The 23,041-nt window shown below is 41.9% G+C and overlaps 1 protein-coding gene across 6 annotated transcripts in view; it reads right to left on the bottom strand.

The window, feature by feature from the left end:
• Positions 1–22,514, bottom strand: part of LOC104950333 (voltage-dependent P/Q-type calcium channel subunit alpha-1A-like) — a 36,554-nt gene extending 14,040 nt beyond the window's left edge. For 3 of the 6 annotated variants that reach the window (XM_010776832.1, XM_010776835.1, XM_010776834.1), the window contains exons 1-7: positions 21,979–22,514; positions 12,605–12,710; positions 12,068–12,175; positions 8,999–9,102; positions 5,626–5,741; positions 4,423–4,501; positions 2,527–2,640 (exon numbers count right to left, since the gene is read on the bottom strand). In XM_010776832.1, coding sequence (XP_010775134.1) covers positions 2,527–2,640; positions 4,423–4,501; positions 5,626–5,741; positions 8,999–9,102; positions 12,068–12,175; positions 12,605–12,710; positions 21,979–22,053 — 702 coding nt within the window. In that variant the 5' untranslated portion in view covers positions 22,054–22,514. The remainder of the gene's footprint in view (positions 1–2,526; positions 2,641–4,422; positions 4,502–5,625; positions 5,742–8,998; positions 9,103–12,067; positions 12,176–12,604; positions 12,711–21,978) is intronic. The other 3 variants (XM_010776837.1, XM_010776833.1, XM_010776838.1) reach the window with 3 other exon arrangements.
• Positions 22,515–23,041: the final 527 nt, after the last annotated feature.

Genomic DNA, 23,041 nt, shown 5'->3' with positions numbered 1-23,041 from the left:
CTCGCCGCGCCTCGCTCTCAAGGCTGCGGGCGTCTTTGTCGCGCGAGATTTCAACGTCTCATGTGAGCGAGCCTCCAGAGCAAGTCGGAGAAAATGATTAACCATCATGCAACTTAAGTTGATCGAAATTGCGCAGGTCTGCACAGGTCTCGCTTGTCTCAAACAAGCCTACTTTCTCCACTAAACGGCTCGCTGCAGCTCCCCCCCCCACTCCCTGTGAGCCCAGTGTGCTCTGATTGGTCGGTACGCGTACGAATCGCGCTGAGCTCCGTGGAGGTGTGATTTCCTTGTTTAGCGATACACAGCCAAACACAGCCAAACTCAACCTGAACACACACAAAGTCACAGCCGAAATAAAAACAATAAGTGTGGCTTGATATTGAGTAAGAAAAAGGTTTATAGGTTGATAAACGCTGTGAGAATGGGTCTGCAGAGAGAATTTCGCCGCGATCCCAACTGTCTGTTATCAGCCTGCAGCCAGGGAGGAGAGATCAGCAGAGCTGCATGCATGCACTGAGTGTGTGTGTGGATTGGTCAATTTGGACCAATCAGCGGGGGCTTAACGTAACGGCTCCGCGGACGTCACGTAACGGCTCCACGGATTGGCCCATTTAGTTCCGGGTACGTGCTGCCCGGAAGAATCAAATGGATGATGACGTTTCACCAACGAGGCGTTTTGGGGGAGGTATTTTCTGAGTTTTACTCGCTACAGGATGTACTTTAAGGGTTTTGACTCTGCAGACCGTTTACATGCAGAAAAACCTTCATAACACACAAGGGGACGGGTGATAACCGGAAAAGCATGACATGGGACCTTTAACCTATTTTCTCTTCAGAGAACCTGATGCTAGCCACCGATCCATGTTTGTGGTGTTGCACGCTCACACGTAACCATGGGTAACCAGTGGTGAAATTAAGTGTTGTCCATAATTAACAATAGCAAATATCTGCGTTTTGACATGACGTTTATATATATGTACTTATTTTTACAGTTTGCATATGAGGTGTTTTGCGAAAAACCTTGATAATAAAAAAAAATTCACGGACCACCTGCAGTACCCTCGCGGACCACCAGTCCATCCCTGCCTGATCTCAACCTAGAATGGCACAATATGAAACGCTTGAATTTCTTTTGATCTCACCTAATGCAATTGCAGTTCAAATTAAAGGTTGAAATTGGAAATCTAAGCAGAAGCTTTTACAATAACACATCTGGGAAGTCAACACAGGCTCAGTTTGACGAAGCCAATGATCCAGAAGCCCCGGTTGAAAACAAAGTACCACAAAAATAATCTCCAAATACAATTTATTAGCAACCTATGCATGGGGTTGCATTTGTTTCGCATGTTTTTTTAAGAAGCACACGCTTGTATTTTGTTTTGATGAGAGGATGTACCTCTGGCCGCAGTTCACACAGGACAGACACACCAAGGATTTAATGGAAATGGATTTGGGCACAGGGGGTGTTTGGAAGGTATTCTATAGTCTTCTAGATATATTTGTACACACATCTAGACCACTTATCCAGCCCTCCGACCCTTTTTGTTTGCATTGGGTCGGCTGCTGGATAAGGGAGGGTAGGAGTGAGGAAAAAGGAGGTGAAGGGAAGGAGGGAAGGAGGGAGGGAGATTTGACAGATGGAAGTGAATTTACAAAAGTCTCACTGATTCTTTGCATCCTGACAAACATTGTGTAGGAAGTGAGCCATGTTTCCTAAGCAGAGAACAAGAGCCACGGAATAAAATGACACACACGTACTTCGTCTAATATCTATCTAATATATCTGTACTTTATTAATCACATTTTTCTATGACTAAATATGAGTTTCTTAATTTCTTTGCTATCTATCTTGATTTGCTGTGGTTACTACGAATGTCCAGTTACGTGTTGATTTTGTGGAGATGCAACACATCAGCAGGAAACACCTGGTTGTATCGGTTATATTACAAGTAAGTTCAAGTTTGGGTTATAAGGAAAGTTGCATAACATTACATTACATCACTTACAGTAAGTGCTGAAACCATAAAGATTCAAACTAGTTACAAGGCAAAAAGACTGCTTCACTGCGGAAGTAACTAGACTAATATTTTATTATTATTTATACTATTTGATTACACAGGTTTGAGAACAGCTTAAACAAATCTGATATCGAACTAGTTGACGAATTTTTTTTTTTTTATTCAAACGTATGTACAGTACAGTTACAGTTGTTGTATGTCCTATATATATGTTGCACTGTTTGAGGAGCCTGTGACCTAAGTTTTTCATTGCCATATCTACACTGTAGCTAATGTGCAAATGACTATAACGCCTTGAAACTTGTGAGTATACAGTATAGGCTGTTTGTTAAGTATTTAAAGGGAGGGGGTTTGGTTCGTACGAGGCTCAGCTCTCTTCTCTGTTTCAGATGCAAGGAGAGACTTTTCCCATTCACTTCAACTGTCCTGCTAACAGGGGTAATGATGGAGGATGATGATGATGATGATGAGGGGTGGTCGGTGGTGGTGGTGGGATGGAGGTGCTCACTTGGTTGTCTGCCGAGAGGCGGGGCATGGAGAGGGTCCGCCCGTGCCCATCCATTGGGTGATAGGGCTCAGTGTCGGAGTACCCGTCCCGCCCCATCTCCCTCATTTCTACCGTCTGTAAAACACAACGAGAGGGGCGTGACCGCTGTCCGCTGAGGGGGCGTCGACTAAATGAGGGAGGGGCCAACTAACGACATGAAACAGATTCAATGATGAAGGGCTATCACGATATCAGATGTCCACTATACGATTACCGTGACTTAAATAATTCACAATATCTTAAAAAAATAATTGCTATTTTTGTTGTTGTGTGTTTGTCAAGTGTAGGGAGATGCGTGCAAACAGAAAGATATGTAAATTATTTAAGAGGCATTCTATCATTTATTTTATTATGACATCATGGTTAACGCACATTTGGGTATATCGCGACAGCCCTACAATGATGTATGAGCAAAGTTTCTAATATTCCTTTTCAATTACAGTAATAAAATACTTAAATTGCGTTTTGCAACCTTTGTTGTGTTGAAGAATACACTTTTAAAATTAGGTGGTTGTTGACTAAATGAGGGAGGGGCCAACTAACGACGTGAAGGGCTATCACAATATCAGATTTGCACTATACGATTACGGGACTTAAATAATTCTCAATTTTTTTTGCGATATCTTTAAAACAAAATGGCTTTGTTGTGCGTTTAGTCAAGTGTAGGGAGATCTACTATTCTGCCAACTGAATAATCCAAAACTGGGGCTGGAAACTTTTCAAAGAAACAACCAAATCCTTCTAAACTGTTAGTACATTAGTGTTGGGGTTGTAGAGAGAGATGAGGGACTGGGGAGGATGTCCCAACAGACAAGTGGAAGTAAGGTGCGGAGAGCCGGTACATCACACAACACATCTACCAACTCCTAGCCAAGGACTCAAGAGGAGGTTGAAGAGTGAACGGAAAACCATGAGGGAGGAGGAACATGTTAAAAGACTGAGAGAATAAAAGAAAGGTCTCAAAGGACAGAGGGACACCACGAGAAGTGTCTGAGAAGCTCCAGGCTGAACTCTGAAATTGTGATGACGTTGGGCTTAAAACAGCATGCCTTCATTAGTTTGAACAAGCCACATGATATCACCACTAACACACAACCTTCATATTTGTATTGGACTGTCACTTAAAAAGTTAGCCCACAAAATGTTATGCTGCTAATATTGTTAGCTAGCAAGGCTAACGACATTAGCCAATTAGCTGACATGATTACATTAAGTGATTTTCATTACGATATAACTGTAACCTAGTAGGTAACATCATGTAAAGCAACAAATAACTTATATTAACTTAAAGACTTTTGTTGATATTATTATCAATAATAACGTTTTCCTGTTTGCTAACGCTCACATTGTAACATTAGCATAAATAGCTAACGATTTCAAACTCCCAGGGTTTGCACAAGTACGTTTCTGCAGAAGATTGGGTTTTAGAGGCAATCAAAAATATGGGTTTTTACTTTTCACTCAGTCACTCTCCTTGACAGTCTTATTTGATTGGTTCATATTGGGTAGGTTGCGCCAATAAGCTCCAGACATTTTGTTAATGGGATTGCCTTTCCGATAGTTAAACAGGTGGAGAGACTTTAAATAATTTAACATTGTGTTGATAAAATGCTATGTTTTTTATGTGAAGTTTAAACACTGTAATAGTTTTGAGGAAAAGATTCTTCCCTCTACCATAATATTTCCTGCAAATAAAATAGCTGCGTAACCAAAACCATTATTGATTGCACTCAAATGCTTTTACTAGACTGAAAGGTAACCGGCATGGTCGCAGACGAGCTGTGTGTGAGCGGAGAACTCGCTGGTCTTGAATTGGTGTGTTACCATGTTGGCGACATGCTTGTTTGCTCATCATACCTGCGGGTTGTGACGGTTGTCGTGCAGATCGTCGGGGTAGGGGCGGTCGGGGCTCTCAGTCATGCCTTCCTCAGGAGGTCTGGCACACACACACACACACACACACACACACACACACACACACACACACACACACACACACACACGCGACGACGCGACGACGACACGACGGAGGAGAGACACACACACACACACACACACACACACACACACACACACACACACACACACACACACACACACACACACACAATTCAGAGGATTACAAATCAGGGAACTCAAGGAATCAGCGTCAACTAGCAGTCAAACGACATCTTTGACGAATGGAGAGGCTGACTTTAAGAATTGTCTGTGTATGAATTTGGTCGTGATATGGAATCTCTTGAAAGCTGGTGTTTATATTATATAGAATTTCATTTCTCGTAAACGCACACTTAAACAATTGGTTATCTCCCATCAACAGTGAACTCTGTACGGTCGCCTTTTGAGAACAGTTGGGCACATTGGGAACATTCAGGTTAAGCTGAAAAGCAGGGGTGTCCAACATGTTTTCACCAGGGCCACATACAGAAAAATATACGAAGGGCTGGGTCACTCACTAGAGGTATATCGCCTCATAAGTTCAGTTATAAGTTTGCAAAATCAATCAAATGTAGGTAGATGATGCTTGTGAGTGTTGGCAGCTCATCTGTTAAACCAGAAGCCTCAGATTGATTATAATAAGGAGAAATATGAAGGTGTATTTCAAGCTTGTTATGTCAATAAGTCATTGGGCTTTTTTCTTATCTATCTTACTAAGAAATGTTTCCAACTTTAATTGACTGACTATATTTGAAAAGTGGTCTTATTAACACATGAATACTATGTGTAATATATTTACATTTAAGAAGTACAATATAAGACAAGCACAAGTTTCATTTGTGGGCCATATTTCATTATACTTTTTGAATTTGCTGAGGGCCGATTCTTGGACACCCCTGCTGTAAATGATCAGTGTACCAAATGATAAATCCAACCATTACTTTTTAAACCCTGGTTAAAGAGGTCCGGAGGTTAACCTGGATTAAATAACCTTGATAAATTACCCTCCTGAAATATTATGTGGTCATTTTATGCATACGTTATGAATGCATTAATGATTACAATAAATAGGTGTGTGAAATACGTTCGTGCAGCCTCGTGCTTCCTCCACAGTGTACTCACATGATGGTGTGGTTGTCTGGTTGGGTGATGGGGAGGCCATTGGGACCCTGACCCCCCTGGCCCTCTGTGCCCTCAGAGGGCGGCTCCATGCGCTGAAACATTAATGGCGTTCGGTTCTGTGTGAGATACACGACATGGCCTGCAGGCTGGCATCAGGCACACTCAGGGGGCAGACACAGGACACAAACACAGGATGCACTCGCAGCATGCACCCACACGAGGGCGCCATCGGCATACACATGGCTGTGGGTATCCAAGGTAAAGTTCCCTGCCAGACTGCTGATCTGGGATCTGCTAACCACACTGAAGTGTTTAAGGGGAAACTATATATTGATTGATTTCTTCATATCAGTTTGGGCTTAAGTTCGGGGACAGAAAGCTGATCCCAGATCTGAATCAGAGGGAAACTTCTACCTTAGGCATTTAAGGTAAGATTTTTCTTAAATTACACATCTTGGACCAGATTACCGTACTCATGAAACAAATAATCAAACAATATGATTTACTCAAAATTCATAGTTCAACAATATGTGTGACCCTTAATTATTTTGAGTAATATGCCATTTGTGGGAAGAGGACATCTGAACTTGAACTGTAGCTTTCATGAGGTCTGAGGTCAGGAGGATTTCCTTCTAGGGAACCCTGGGTAATGGAGGCCTCCTTAAAAGTGGCTTAAAGTTGATAGTTTGCGACTACTACAATTTTGTCATGATCCTCCACAGCCTGGAAGCTAAAGGCTAAATGTGCAGATGGATCGAGGCCGGTTTAGAAACAGATACACGTCCAATAACCCTCTGACACGTTAGGCTGATCTGCTGGACAGGATTGTCTAGCTACTATGTTAAAGAGTTCTTAATTCAAAGATACTTTAAGTATAGAAACACTAGTTATTTGGATGGTAGATTAATTGCAGATGCTGTCGAAATCTAAATCAACAAACCTATAGTTGCCAGAGAGGTGCAGATAGATTTATTTACAAACTTGAAATGTGGGTTTAACTGAGAATAATACATATGAATGATATAAAATGCATTTGACATGTTAGCATAACGTCAAAGAATAAGTCAAAGGAACGAAAAAAGCTCATTGCTAATGAATATGTTAGCTTGTGTGCTAACCAGATAGTTATGATAGTTACCAGTTACTAGACAACTTTGGTCAGCGATCTAAAAACTGAAATGATCTGAGCACATTTTGTGGTTGTTATGAGTGTATGACATGAATTTGTTGTCGACATAAATTCTTCACGTATGTGTTGGCCTTCAAGTCCTTTGGATAGAAATGAGGTTTTCCAGTATTGCTGCTAAAGGGGTTATTTCATGTAATCTAAAAGCCTTATATTTCCTCAATGTATTGCTTTCTTTGCGTCTAATCCTGTCCAGTAGTCATTTCCTGTGTCGGAGGTAACTGGTTCACGTTTGTCTCTTGATAGTCTGGTTTGGCTCTGGCTAGCTCTACTTCAGAAAATTCACGATACAAATACTTTGGTGGATTATGGCGAAGACATGAACAGAAAACACATAACACAGACACAGGACATTTCAATGGAGGGTGTTTCAGCAGTGGCATATCTATCAATGAATTCTCTCCAAGGATTGACTGATTACATACGGAGCCACTGGTTACAGGAACCTCCACTCAACCTCTCACCAACCACCAGGGCAGACAGACAGGTAAACAGACAGATTCATGAACACACAGACGGGAGAGAATGGGTCTTTGGTTAGAGCAACTCGGTGACAATAGACCTGGATTGACCAAATAGGGAGAGCTTGAAAAAGTCAAGGTCTCATCTATTCCTGGAAGGATAAAGGGAGAGCATCAGAAGGACAGAGACGACATGGAAGACAGGAATGAAAAACATTGAGAACACAGGAGAATGACAGACAGTCAACAAAATATTTGAGACAAGACAACAGCCCAACAAACACTGAAGAGGACGACTGAGACGCCAGGTAACGGACGGGGAGCAAGACGAGAACAACAAATAAGGAATCAAAGAAAAAATCCACTTTCTGGTTCCCTGACATTGTGACCAATTGACTGATGTCCTTTCCTCATGTCCCTAGTTTTCTTTAATTGGACTTTTTGTTTTCATTTTGCGAGATACTACGAACTAACAAATGGATTGGTCTTGATTGTATATGTTCGTAGCCTTTTGCGGCCATTCTTTCAAGAACATTTCCTAGCAATTTTCTTCTGGCATTTTTCAACTGAAGCCACACCCTTATATTTGATACTAAGGGGCAGATACAAACCTGATGGTTTAGATAGCCAAGGAATATTTCTGTCCATTGTCGCAGTACTGTATATATCTCAACATGACAAGAGATTGATTTAGATAAGCCAGAAAGACGAATGGCATCGCCTTGATAAATGCATTTTGGGTGGATTCTTCCTTTTAAATGGAAGGCAATAGAAGAACAAAGACCACAGTGGGCGGAGAGAGGTAGAATGAAGTGAGATAGAGTAGAGATGGCCGGACACATTGACATACACACAGACTGGTTAGAGTCTTGTGTACTGGTGATGTTGAGAGAGCCTGGGTGAACCTGTCCATTCAGTCCAATGGGATGGCTGCATTCAAGAATAAATCAACACAAGCTGTATTTGCACTGTTTGAAAGAAAAAGAGTAACAACCTCTCCATTCATTAGACCTCTCCTTTGTTCGGCAAAATGGAAATCCCATCGTAAGAAAGAGTCTAAGTCTAAGAAGTCAAATTCAATCAAGACAACATCTTGAGTGAATTTGGACTTGGTCGAATCTTGTCAGTTTCACGATAAAGTGCTGAACTAAATGGATGATTTGCTGGAGCTAATGGGAGGTGTTACATGAATGGAAAGATGTTTCGAGAGTGGATTCAAAATACAGATACAGCGGGAGCAAGTGCATCTCAAAGGCATTCATTGACGAGAGGGGGAAGGGGCACTGACAGGGAACAAAAGATAAGGCCATGTGGTATCATCATCATCATCATTGCTCAAAACAACAAAAACCATGGTTGGTAAACCTGTGTAATCCTGTTCACCACGAGCAAACAGCCCGTGGTGAACAGGAAGAGAAAAGCAGCATTATAAAAGGAATAGGGCTGGCCAAGGGAGCAACAAGGTGCTAGATAAAGGGACGTAGGTTTTTAAGGAACATGCTAAGAAAAGGGTAACGCACAGGCTGAGGAAACAGGTGATGGAAAGAAAGCAGAAGAAGAGGGGGTTTGTTTGGAAGTGTGGCTGTAGGACTATTTCTTTTAAAATGATATATCAAGGCAAATTCACTCCAAGGGCTTAGTGGAAGCAGGCTCAACAAAGAGGGCCGAAGGCGGAAGAGGAAAAGGTCTGTTGGCGTTCAGGCAAGTTCTCTGTGATGGAGTCTACCTGTTCCTCTCGCAGGGCCTGCAGCTTTTTCGTCTTGCTCTGCCGGTAGTACTCCATGATCATCATGGCGGCGTAGATTTTGCCGACCGTCAAGTCTGTGGCTGCTGAGAAAATGACAAGTTACCCTGCAAGATTAGACCCGAGCGAGATGGGACCCTGAGCCGTGGGGGGGGGAATGGGAGTGGGGGACGTGACGCACGACATTTACAACTACATGCAGCAAACTCCAGCAGTCGGGACAATTCTGAGACGTCAGCTTCAAAATCAAGTGCTCGAGCTGCAAGATATCAAGAATTTAAACATAATTCTCACCAAATTCGGAGGTTTGGGTATTTTAATCTTCAGCTCACAGAATATTTGGTCAGTGGTTACCAATAATTGTAAGCAAAGAACGCTGTGTTGGAGGATCAAAATACTGTCATTGCTTTCCCCACGTTCAGAGGGACATGCTTGGACTTTCACATGTGTTATTGTAGATATCATCAAATGTGGGCAAGCATATTTACAGTCATGCTTGTGAGCTTCCCTTTGGGACACAAAACCTCATTCTCATCGGCTAATAGATCTATCCAACACAGGGCTTATTCAATGCATTACTTCAGCTCTGAAAATTAGAGATGTCCCGATCCGATCACGTGATCGGGGATCGGAGCCGATCACGTGATTTTCAAAAGATCGGAATCGGGAGAAAAAAAATCGGGGATCGGGAATTATTTATTTTTTTAAATACTTTATTTTTATTTTGTATTCAATGTTACAAGACAAAAATGACCATGTTCAAGTCTTAAAGTCATCCTGAGGCCTTAGTTTTGGTTTCAAATTACACAACATCATGTATGTGTTGCTTCTTTGGGGCTTGTTTTCATAGACCTGGTTGCTTATTTCTCTCAAATCTGGCAACAGAGTGGGCAGGGCGCAGTGTCTAATTGTAGCAGTAAGCTAACGAGTACTGATAAGCTTTATTTTGTTTTGATCCAATGCTGCACAACTGAACTGATCCAATGCTGCTGTGAAAGAAAGAAGCTATATCCATGTTGGATAGAATATCCAATTTAAATAAAAAAATAATCTTAAGGGACAACTTGAATGCTTTTTTTCTTTTTTTTCTCTTAATGCATTGCATAAAGATCGGATCGGGAAAAATCGGTATCGGCAAATTGTCAAAATCAAATGATCGGAATCGGATGGGAGCAAAAAAAGGTGATCGGGACATCCCTACTGAAAATCTAAAAAGCTCATGCTGCAAACTGTCGGACCGGCTAAATAGGCTAACATCATAATATACAACTTTATGTATAATCGGGCAGGACAAAGCAAAGGATCTGTTTAAATGCTGACGATGAGTTCCTATGTGCTGCAAGCATTTTCCTGATTCACCAAGAAAAAAAAGTTAATTGCCACATTTTTGTTGCTGTTAAGACGCCTTCAAACAAAACATTTAATTGTCTTTTGGTGTCTTGGAGCATAATTGGTAACCACAATCTATGTGAAGCCGTAACTGAAACAGAACTGTGCCCTCTTGCTGGTGTGCAACCACCAAATACAATACAACAAGGCCAATAGTCTTTTCACAGGCAGATGCTGAACCATTTCAAGTAGCATTCTCTTTCACTATCATCTAACTGAATCAACCGTTAACATATTTAACCTTCATATTAAGGCTGAGGACCAGGTAGCCACCTCACTAAGAAACACGTTGACACCTCAGTCAAATCCGGGAGAAAACAGGAACTCCATTTTTTTCTAAAAACTCCGGACAAGTATCCCCAGAGTTTGGATGAAACACATTAATAATCAGAAAAAAATGTTGAGCTTTGTTTTGGTGGCTAAATAAAGGAGTGGTGACCTTTTCAAAGTGGCATGGCTCCAAGTCTTCCAGCATTAAAAACACATTATAACGTGTGATAAGAAAGGACCACACATATCTCATACCGATGTGTGTGATAAACCATTTTCTCTTCCATGCTTTTAGCCAAACATCATGGTGCTTTTGCTATGCATGCATCATTTTTACTAGCTTGTGCTTAAATCATTCAAATTCTCAAACAGATCTAACTGAAAATGCATTCATCTTCATTCATCGCAAGCATTTGATATAAACGTTTTAGGCTAGATCTAAATGCTCAATTCTTCCTGTAGTGAAAAGACTTCTATAGAGGATCTTCTATAGTTGGCACCCCCTGATACCAGGATCGTCTTGATGTGTGTAGAGATGAGTGTTTGTGCTACTGTCGGTGATCTATGTGTTTGTGTACACCTATGTGACCAAAGGATCCCTTAGCTCAAAGGGAGACGGAGCAGGGACCCCCTACTACTTGCGCCAGGGTTCAGGTAGCTGCATATGTTGTGGATCATATAGCCTTAAGCTCAGTTGAACAACACATCACTTCGAAAGCCCTTTCTACACGTTGCTGTATTCATGAATGGGAAACCAGTTATCGGTTCTGTCTCTAAACCTATGACTCTGAATCTTTGGTTTGGTCTTTAGCTCCTCTATTGTTGAGGAGACTAAATGAGTTACTGTGTAAGCATGTGTAACAAAAGCAGCCCCCAAACTCTATAATCTCCATCACACTAACACACTAATCAGATCATTACCAGTCTTGAGGCTAAATACATCACATTTCGTCATGATGATGATGGCCATTAGGACAAAGGCTATGCTTTCCTGTTTCTGAGAGTTCATCAACCCCAGGAACCACAATGTACTTTATTGGTATGGCTTGACCAAAACCACTTTGGTCCATGCTCTGTGGGCAATGAATGTTGACGGCAAACATAATGATTGTTTTTACATATCTTGCCAGTAAGTAGCTAACTGCATTGGATCTTTACACTAAATGCCTGCCATAGATATGTTGCTCTATGCTACAGTATTGGAGGTACTTTTCTATATACATAATCTACATTGGTGTATATATGTATTTATGCATATATGTGTTTATCCTGGAGTATCCTGATCAGGAGATGCGAAGCAGTGAATGACACTGGCTGGTAGAAGCTGTCCTCTCGGTGAGTTGGTGATCGAAGACACACACACCACTATGCGCCATTTTTTTAGCAACTTACCCTTGTGCGGTGTAACCAGCAAGTCCAGAGTCTTCTGCGACAAGTTTGGCCAAATAGCCATCATCTCCTTTCTCAGCTCAGCATCCATCTGGTGTTTGTCTGCACCGCCTGGGTTGCCCGGCAAACCAGAATGCCCACACACGCACACACACACACACACACACACACACACACACACAAACAAACAAACCGGTCCACACAATTGCAAACACCCCCCACACATAAACATAGGGCAAGAAGGTACAGACCAAACAGGAAGGCACAAAGGCACAGAATCGCAAAATAAATATATTTAGCCATTCACGCGTAAACACATTCACCCAAAACAAAAAGATTATTTGTTAATGTCAGAAATGGCAGAGTTTTGTCATATTGTGTACAATAATAAAGAGCTTTCTTGTTGAAGAGAAACAGACACAAATTGAGAGGTTAAAGGGCATACCCAAGAATTACCAAGGAATCCCGAAGAATACCAGACAATAGAATAACATTGATGAACAATTAGAGAAAAGGGATGATAGTACTTGAGGGCCATACCCTTGGCAATCTTTATATCCAGTGCTGTCCTGATCAGAGCCATGAGGGTGGAGTTAAAATGCACCGAGTTGTCACCTGCAACTGGCAGATCCATGCGCAGCAGCCTCTGTGGAAAGCCAGTAAGGATGAGAGGATAAGAAAGGGACGTGTCCGAGCTAAAGTGTGGTTTGCCTGAAACTCCGGGAGAGGGGAGAGGGTAAAGGGTTGGGGACGCGGTTGAGAGAGCTCTATAGACGATAGCCAATTAGAGGTGGAGTAGATTCATCCGGGGTTTTTCAAACAAATAGGGGGCATGACAAAGAAAACTAGCTTCCAATATCTGATTAATGTAGCCTAATAGGTCAAATCAGTGAAATTCAACTCAAGGTGGCTTCCGAACATTTATGTGTATTTCCAAGTGTGCTGTAGTTTTCTTAATTTGATCAATGTATGTGTTTGCTGAAGGAAAGAAACTTGAAAAGATGATTATTTGCGTCTCCTGTGTTTCCAGTGATACTCTACGAAACAGCACAGCTATCCAAAGAGGGCCATCTGCTGCTAAGCAACTGTGAGAGCCGAGAACCACAAGGAAGAACAATCGGAGCCAAAATGGCCTCCGACCCAACCTGTGCCCATGTTCCCTAAATGTGTGAATGCATTGCCGCATTTACACATCTCTGTTGTTACACACATGTAGATATATATAAAACAGTACACATACACCACACCCCCCTCCAACCCCCAACATACCCCCCCACCCACTTACAGACAATTATTTTCACAGACTCCAATTAAGTGCGCTTAATTGGAGTCCTTTGACAAAATAAGTCGACTGGAGAACAATAACAGTATCACTGGTGTAATTCTGCTATTTTTTCAGGAGACTGCTGGGGTTTCATTTAGCTGAGGCATCTTCTATAGAGCTCCCCCTACCTGTAAGGAGGTTCCCTGTCTTAACAAGTTTATACTGTACCAGGTAAAACCAATGGAGCAACCTGCGGATAGAACAAAGCAAGCTGCCCTAGCTAGGGTCGCTTGCCGGTTCTATCCCGTCCAGTTGGCATCCATTGGATTTACCTACGAACATGAGCGTTGGGCACTCACGATGGCAAGCACGGTAGTACAATGGCGATTGGGTTGTGTGCATGCTTGTGTGTTCCTGAGTGTGTGTGAGTGTCAGGCATGCCCAGAGCCCAGGCAGGCGGAGGGCATCGGCCAACATCCACAGCGCTCTGCAGGCAGCAGGCAGGCTCAATGTCGCCCATAGCCATGCGACAAAGAGTGCGACGATTGCATGCAACACAACCCCCCTAGAAAAATGCCACAAACCCAGACACACATGCAACATGCCTTTACTTCACTCCCAATTTCTAAGACCCGACTTTTCCCACCTTCCCATCCCACTATTCCCCCCCCCCGACTTCCCTAAAAACCCCATTTCACAAAAACAAGTAGCCGTGCATCCGCACAAAGAGAGTATCCCCAATCCAACTGGATTGATACTACTGGTTGACTAATTCATTACATACTACATTTTTACATTCATGGTTCCCTTAATCAAAGTCAAATGGCGATAGTATTTCGTATCAAGTCAAGATCTCTCTCAATGCCAAACGGTTGTCTTTAGGGGGTGTCAAAGTTAGAGAGTATTCGAGTTGTGGCATTCCCTGAAAGAAGAAAAAAAATCATAGAGAAGATCAAAAAAAGATGATTGACGTTCTTTCTGTTTTTGTTTTGGACCAACCAGACTTTATGGTAGTAGTACTGTGGGGAAGGGGAAGGGGTCTTTCAAAAGACACACGTGATAGGGACAGCAGTTAGTTGGGTTAAACTAGGCGGCTCTAAGCTTGGTCATGAGATGTGGTTACAGATATAAAGGGAAGGGCGAGAATGAAAGGTAAAGGAGGAACGTGAGAACACTGAAAGAGGAATCAAGAGAACGTTGGTCAATCGGAAACAAAGGGGAGAGGTCTGTGTGTGTGTGTGTGTGTGTGTGTGTGTGTGTGTGTGTGTGTGTGTGTGTGTGTGTGTGTGTGTGTGTGTGTGTGTGTGTGTGTGTAAATAGACAAGAAATAGAAGAGAGAGGCTGAAAATTACGGAACAAGACAAGAGATAAAGACAAGGACTTAAACAACACTGACAGAAGTTTACTAGGAAGAGGTCAGTTGCGATGCGCAGATATCAAAACTACTCTTTCCAGGAAGGGCGACCCTTAGTGTTCACTTGAGGGGAGATCGATGCCTGAGCATTGTGATTGATCGATTACTAAAAGGTTGCAGATGTCTAAAACTTCCCCTCTCTGATCTGACAAGAAACCCTCAGGACTTCTGATCTCAATATGTCCTTCAATGGACTTTCTCTGTGAAACTCTGTCAGTGAATACTGGAGGGCTTTGATGGCTGAAGTATGTGATGGGTATCACGGCCGATACAAGTCGACATTCTGGACAGAAGAAGAATCAAGAACAGAACGGAGAGGTAAGGTAGAGACAGAGATGGACAGAGGGATGCTGTGAAGAAATGAAGATGGAGGCTGATTGCTGACAGACAAGTGGAGGCAGAAGGACAGAAGATTGACAGAAAGATAGAAATTTGACAGGTAGAAAAAAAGAGAGAACAACGGTTGTTAAAAGATGACGTGGAGAACAGGTCGAAAAGAATAAAGAAAACTAGAAAGAGACTGACATCCAGACTCGATAAAGTTTAGCACAACATAGAGATTGTACAATTTCATCCAAGTCATCTTGTTTACAGAATATATTACTTTGTCGTTCGTATTGTAATGCCGGTAACTAAGCAACTTTGGCAAGGTGGAAGAGATTTCAAACTAGGGCTTCATTAGCTTTCTGGTATTGACCAAAATATGTCCATCGAGTATCGAAACCTTTATCTAAAAGTCAACTCTAGACTATTTTAGTTTAACATAGGAAATTACAAATAAAACATGAGTGCGAATATGTTAGCTTATGTAGAAACTATATAACTTTACAGCTGATGCTTCTCACTTGTAGTAATGACAGGAGTATTGCTCGTTTTTGAACTTCTTGGCAACACAAATATGATAAGAGAACATTATATAGACCCTCCAGAAAAACGCGGGCTAAAATCCTTGATTATGCGATTAAACATGCGGGGTTTTTATGTGATTTTATGCGGTGAAATTGCGGGAAGTTGCGAAATATGCGGAAAGTTGCGAAACATGCTAAATATGCGGGAAAAAAGAATAACAACTTTTTTAAATATTGGGCTGTCTTATTTATTCTCTCTCACACACAACCTGCCACTAACGTTAAACACCTTTACTATTCAATTAAACACATTCAATGTTTATTTATTGTAAAAGCAATTGGGCTATTTTAATCTCACACCCCCCCCCCCACACACACTTCTCCGCCTCATTCTGTTTTCATTTACTCGTTCGTTATCTGCAGCTTCAATCTTGTAGGCTACTCACTTAGTTTCTTGTAGCCCTCGAAAGGGTTTTGGAGGTTGATGCCTCGGTGAACGTTAGTTGAATGGCTTTCTTGTCCGCAGCAGCAGAAAGCATTTTCGAATGTTTGAATGAATGAAAGTGGGTCGTCACGTCGATTTTCTCTTATGCTCCAACACACAGTTGCACGGGGTGCAGAATAGTTTCCCCCCACTTTTTGCCCGGTCTTTAGTAGAAATGTTCGTCGGTAAATGAGATGGATTAGATTTTTTCATCTTGGTGTTTTCTCTATCGTGTGAGCTCCACACGTTCACTCTATACAGTGTTGTTTACATTCTGTGATGCGCGAGCTGATGACGTCACGTCAAGACGAGTTAACTTTTTTTTTCTTAACTTTGTGTGGAAAAATGCGGGGAATATGCGGCTTTTTGATAAATATACGGCCTTTTAAAAATCTGCGCCATTTTGCTGATTATGCGGTAAATTCTGCGATCACAGAATCGCGTTTTTCTGGAGGGTCTAATTATAGTTACATTAACTTTCCAATACTATTTTAATGAATCTGGATGCCAATAAGAAAGAGAAAGAGAAGATAGACAGAGTACATGTCTGAATTGGAGACAAAGAGTGGACAACGAGGCAGCATATGCTAAAATCTTTATCCTGGTGGTCTGAGCCAACAAGAGAAGTCAAAGACGTGGACGTATCCTTGGGTGGCGGAAGAAAAAAACCGTTGAAGACAGACAAAAAACTAGAAGGGCCAGATCTTTTCCAACTCATGTCATAAGGCATTATTATTATTATTTGTTTGAGCCCACTGTAATTGTGTGGTACAGTAACACGGGCATGATTATGTTTGCACTCTTGTGCCATCCACAGGAATAAGAGACGCAGAGAACTGAAGACAGACACTCTTGCTGGTCCTTCTGTAGCCGCATCGTAAGCAAATAGTTGCACTTCAGACGTTTGTTTTTGGGCCTCTACTCTAAAGTATTTACGTTTCTTATCGTGAAACAATACAATGCATACCTAATTCCATATATATGCTTTCAGAGAATACCAGTAATGACCACAGGTAGTTGATTGTCCTGGAGTCTTTGACCGCCGTTTACAGGATGTTCTTTTTTTTATTTTTTATTGTGCAGTAAATTTTAGTGCCTGTGAAAATGTGCTTTCTTGCCTTAAATCTCAGCCTTGGTCGAAAAAGCGTATCAAATATCTTCATATACTGCCAGATCCAGTGTGGCATTTTGTCCTAGTTTGGAAGATCCTTAATTTGTGAAGGAAAAATTGAATTCTTTGTCAGATCTGTGCTCTCTCTATGTCTTTCCGGACGTGATTTTGGCGAGTGCATGCGTCCGTGCAGGTTGCAGAAGGACTGGCAAAGCCTCCTCCGTTCCCTTGCTCCTGCGGCCTGACGGGAGGAAATAAAAGAAAGAGGATTGACTACCACTCCACTATCACTTCACTGCACGACAAAAGCCCATCCCTCCATCCCCGCGGTCGGAGAGAGAGAAGAGAGGACAGCGCTCACCACCACCACAACCACCACTAACAGACAATGAGGAGAACACCGCTGGGAGGAGGGAGGGAGGGAGGGAGGTGGAGGAGGAGAATATTTCAGCAGATAGGAGAGGAAAGGATCTACTCCCACGCGATGGGGAGGTTTAAAGACGGAGATGGGAGGGGGGAAAGGAGAGAGGAGAGTAATGATGGGAGTAGGAAGGGAGAGGAGGAGGTGGGGTGGTGGGTTGNGGGACGCAGACGCACAGAGGTGTTTTTGGATGAGGAGACATGAGGGGAAAAAAGAAAGGAACCGACAAAGGAAAGGAAGAGGGGGGGAAACAAATACACAGAGGTTATTGTTTTGACCGCTTTGGATATGTGGTTGCTATGGTGAGAGAAAGAGAGAAAGCAAGAGAGAGAGAGAGAGATCGAAGGAGTGTGTTACGTGGCTTCTAGTCTGGTTTATCATAAAGTAGGGGGAGAGGAGAGGAAGGAAGGAAGGGAGGGAGGTAGAAGGGTTGGGGGGAGAAGGGGAGAATTGGAGGAGGAGGTGTTATTTAGTTTAGTTAGTTGTTGAGATACCGTTCTATACGAGGTGAAAAGGGGATTTGTGATTTTTTGTTTTGTTGGTCTCTGCCCTCTTTCGCCGCTCGGATAGAACTGGCAGCGGGGCTTCTAGCAGGCAAAGAAAAGCACCGCTGCAGAGGTCGGAGTGAGTCACAATGACAAGTCAATGCAGTCTGTAGCTGAGGATGCGTGTCCGCCGGGAACCTCCGCTCACACCTGCGTCTCCGGACGTTCGTGGACACCCGTATGAAGACAGGAAGCGTGGGGACAGTGCTAACAGCAGACATTCACTTTTAGAAGGTCAGTTCACCCACATCACTGAATGCTTCCGAACTTACCTTTCCCACTTTGCAGATCACTTCCGTTTAATGTGCCCAGTTTAATGTGCCCAGTTTGAGATATAATACCCGTACCCTAACCCTAACCCTAACCCTAGCCTTGAAATGTGTATCCACTTGGGTTACAAAGGAAAGTGAACTGGTCAAGGTAATGGTGCTCAAAGCTTTGAACAGTGTCCCAGTGTTACCAATTAAAGTCAAAGCCTGTTTTTTCGGTTCATGTAGGTAAAAAAAAGGGGAGTATAAATCAAAGAGTGTGGCGAATAATGACCTCACAGCGTCAGTGACATAACATGGTCTCACAGCTCTGAAAAAGCTCATACAACGAAAGTTAAGTATGACCAATGGCTCAGGAAATGTAAATCATATTGGGTCTCTATAACCAATATCTTTTCCTGTTATCCTTAAAATGATTAATCCAATCGTTCAAGGAAATTAACACTAGGACCGCCAGAGGTCGCTGTATACCTAAAACCGCCAACGGGTAAAATGTACCCGCTATAGATTTTCAAGGTACAATGTTCTTTTATTTATCATACAGAACAGTGAGTTTTGATCACACAGGGATGAAACTTATACCAATAGAATCTGTGGACTCTCAGCTTTTCATATGATATAGTTTGTGCAGATAGCATGAAGTATAAAATATCGCTAAGAGTGCTGATTTAAACGCTTGGTGTTAGACTTGTGTTTTGTTTAGGTACAAATCTCTCTATCGATATATCTGTAATGTTCTGTTCTATGAACATATAATTGTCTACATAAATAGACTACTTCTCTCATTCCGAGTGTCCATCTTTATTCAACTGGCACGTAACCTGCACACATGCATTAGGTCCTCAACGTGAGCTCAGTCATCCAAGATCTTGTATTCTCCAAGATGTTACACTATCTATAACTATCTATCCGTCTATCTATCTCTCTATCCATCTATCAATATATCTATCTATCTATCTCTCTCTCTCTGTCTCTCTATCTATAAGGAACCGCAGTAGACAAAAGGCGTTGCTATAGCAACACGTCANGTCCTCAACGTGAGCTCAGTCATCCAAGATCTTGTATTCTCCAAGATGTTACACTATCTATAACTATATATCTATCTCTCTCTCTCTCTATCTATCTATCAATATATCTATCTATATCTATAAGGAACCGCAGTAGACAAAAGGCGTTGCTATAACAACACGTCATGTTTACGCTGCATTTTCTATGAGGTAAATATTACCCGCTGACGGATATGGCTATAAATGGCAATTTATTTGGCGATTTTTTTCAATCTGACTTCCTATTAACAATTTTTAACAACAGAGGGTGCTACATAACACACTTTCAGGAAAAGTCAAGGACTGGGAGACTTTAATATGTTATGGAACAAAAGTTACATACAATCAAAAAACAACTGCGGGTAAAATGTACCCGTTGGCGGTTCTAGTGTTAAACGCTGCTGCAATCCTCATAAAAGGGCAACCCACATCAACTGAAAATAATTAAGTGAAGAATGCCCAAATAAACTCTAAAAAGGATAAGGCACCAGACATCAAAAGTCAGAATGGGAAAGCCAAACGAGCTGCTAGCGTTCCCAATGCGTTTAATTGATGTGAGTGTTGCTTATGTTTTGTTTATTTATTATAACTTTGAAGGCAATCATTGTTGAACGAACATGTCAACACTCAAATGTGCATAAATATGTGTAAACGTCACGGTCCGTAGATTTCGTTTTTATGAATTGTATTACGTCCCCCAGGCCCTTAAAACCCCATGCATTTGTTTAACTGTCATTTGATTGCGACTGTAATGATGTACAGCTCAACTTGTCTCATCCTATTAACAAAGCACCTGAGCTCAGTGGCCTCAGCATATAGAACTGAACATACTGTATGTGCATGGCTGAATATCACCAGGGGTAAGTTGTAGATTATCGTTTTCAATGATTTGGGCGAACTGACCAATCGGCTGCAGCACATTAAAGAGACCTTGATCCCTTCCCATGAGCCTCCGTTGACACAGGAAGTTGTTGAGAGGTTCCTGGTGGACACAAGACCTTCTGATGTCCAGAGTCCCTGCCCCAAACCACACACACACCCTGCCCCTTTCCTTCTTTCCCCGAACACCAGAGCCACAAACAGAGCAGGTTTGGCCATTTTATCATAGTATTTCAAGAACCCAGAAAATATAATCTGTTACTTGAAGGCCGGTTACATTCTCCACTGTGCCAACACGAACAACAACGTGAGGCCTGGATATATATACCATCAAAATGGCCAAAGAGCTTGCTATTTCTCCAGGTTTTTAACACATTTGGGACTTCATATATTTAACTGTGCATTGAAATCTGCTAATGTCCCTTCTCATTGCTGTGCACTCTTTATGTAGAGCGTGTAACAGGCCTAACAGTTGTGTTTATTCCTTTAATCATAAAGCCACTATGTGTAGGAGAGGGTTTCTGCAGGGTTCAATCAGTTACAGTTAGGTTCTAAGACTTTAAGGACTATATTGTAAAAACACCAGTTTGCAGTCATACTGGCAGAAGTGTGAAAGACAAATAGTATTAATTAAAAAAAGTCCTATAACTAATTTAAGTACATGCATTTACTCACATGTACAATCAAGACATACATCCCTCTTAATAATGTGAAATTAATACAACATTAGAAATACATTTAAGAGCAATACAATCATATTGAAAACTATTTGACAATTTTATTAAACACTTTTAGTAATTTTTATTTAAAACTTGTTTAAGGGCCGGTAGAGGAATTCAGACTTTCAGTACACATAGCGGCTTTACAATTAAAAATATTGTATTTGAGGACAGTGGTTTACAAACATGTGCCATGGATGCACAAGTGTCTGCAGTCTTTACATTACAACAAACCAAACTAACCTGCAGACTCATGAGCCTCGATGACACATGGCTGGAAAGCACGAGCTAACAGCTACATACGTTAGCATGTTGACAGTACTCAGACCAAGCCCTCTCTGCATAAGTCTCTGTACTAAAGTCTCTGTACCCCCCCCCCCATCACCCAAACCCCAACTCAAACAAGAACAATTCACATTGCTCAACCATTTTTTCTGCACAGGCAAAATTAGACAGCAAGCAGAAATAAAAAACAATGGCTAGAGTCTCAACTCTGGTGTTTGTACGTAATAGTGTATAAAAAGTGAACACATCATTGTCATTTTCCCAGCGTTCAGTCAGAAGACAATAGCGAGTGCAGTGCACCATCTCATGCGTCACACACCGATATCGATGTGTGTGTGTGCGGGATTGCGTACAAGAGTGTGTGTGTGCATTTCTGCATTGTCCCAAACATTCTCATTCATGGTCAGAATGCATATACAACAGAAACCCTGCCCCAAAATGGTTTAATGGTGAAATGATTAAAAAAAAAACTGAATAATGCAAACCCAAACAGAAAAATCAAACCAAATGAAAAAGTTGAAAAGTACTAAAAGATTTGTTCTAAAAGTGATAAAGGGCGACATTCATTCCAGTCTCTTAAAGGCGAGCAGGTTGCGTTTAAGTTTGTGCTTTAGGGGTTCAGTCCAAACCTTGCAGGCCACCCTATGTGGGCATTTCTTGCCAAGGCCCAGGGGAGGGGAGATAACTCGCAATAAACTGTACATATCCTTATAATGTATGCGCCCGCTGCAAGAAAAATACAAGGAGGGGAGGTTAGGAGAGGGAACACACAGAATACTGAGAGCTGGAAAGAGAAGATGATGGAGAAGGAAGAGGAGAGAGCATTTATTTACACTGAGACACACTCAATACAGAGGGCAGAGGAGGAGAGGGTCACATTCATCTCCACTGCGCACGGAATGTGCAATTTGAGAAAAAAGAAATGTAAGAAAGGAAGAGAGACGAAGAGAAAGAGGAACAGATGGATAACTCTTTGCTTAGGGCCAGCTGCAACTGATAACGTCACATGATGGAAGTCCTGTTACACTTCCTGGATGAGATCATGACTCCGGTTTTTGCCCCGTTTTGGGACGGGAGAGAAAGTCAAGGGTTAAAAATGTACATTCAAATCAGCAAAAACAGTTTGTAGATTTGAATTTCACATTAGCTCTGTAATATACACTATGTGTGTATCTTTGGTATTTGATAGTTCATTTGTGTTACTATCCTTGTGTCACTTCTACAGTGTGTGTGTGTGTGTGTGTGTGTGTGTGTGTGTGTGTGTGTGTGTGTGTGTGTGTGTGTGTGTGTGTGTGTGTGTGTGTGTGTGTGTGTGTGTGTGTGTGTGTGTGTGTGTGTGTGTGTGTGTGTGTGTGTGTGTGTGTGTGTGTGTGTGTGTGTGTGTGTGTGTGTGTGTGTGTGTGTGTTTACGTGAGAGCTGCTGAAGCAATAATCTGTTGCACACAATGAAGCCATAAATCCAGTGATATTGACGGGAAGTGTGCACTGCAGGCCCGAGTTAAAGGCACTATAAGGTACATTATCACAAAGTAATGAAATGTAAAGCAACCATTAGCATATGTATCGAAAAAACATATAGACTCATGAGCAAAAGGAAGATAGATAGATGGAGAGATAGATAGATAGATGGAGAGATAGATAGATAGATGGAGAGATAGATAGATAGATAGATGGAGAGATAGATAGATAGAT

Source organism: Notothenia coriiceps, unplaced genomic scaffold (assembly GCF_000735185.1).
Source record: "Notothenia coriiceps isolate Sejong01 unplaced genomic scaffold, NC01 NC01_scaffold00017396, whole genome shotgun sequence".
NCBI lineage: Eukaryota > Metazoa > Chordata > Actinopteri > Perciformes > Nototheniidae > Notothenia > Notothenia coriiceps.
The sequence above is the reverse complement of the archived record's forward strand: the minus strand, read 5'-3'. Positions and strand labels throughout refer to the sequence as shown.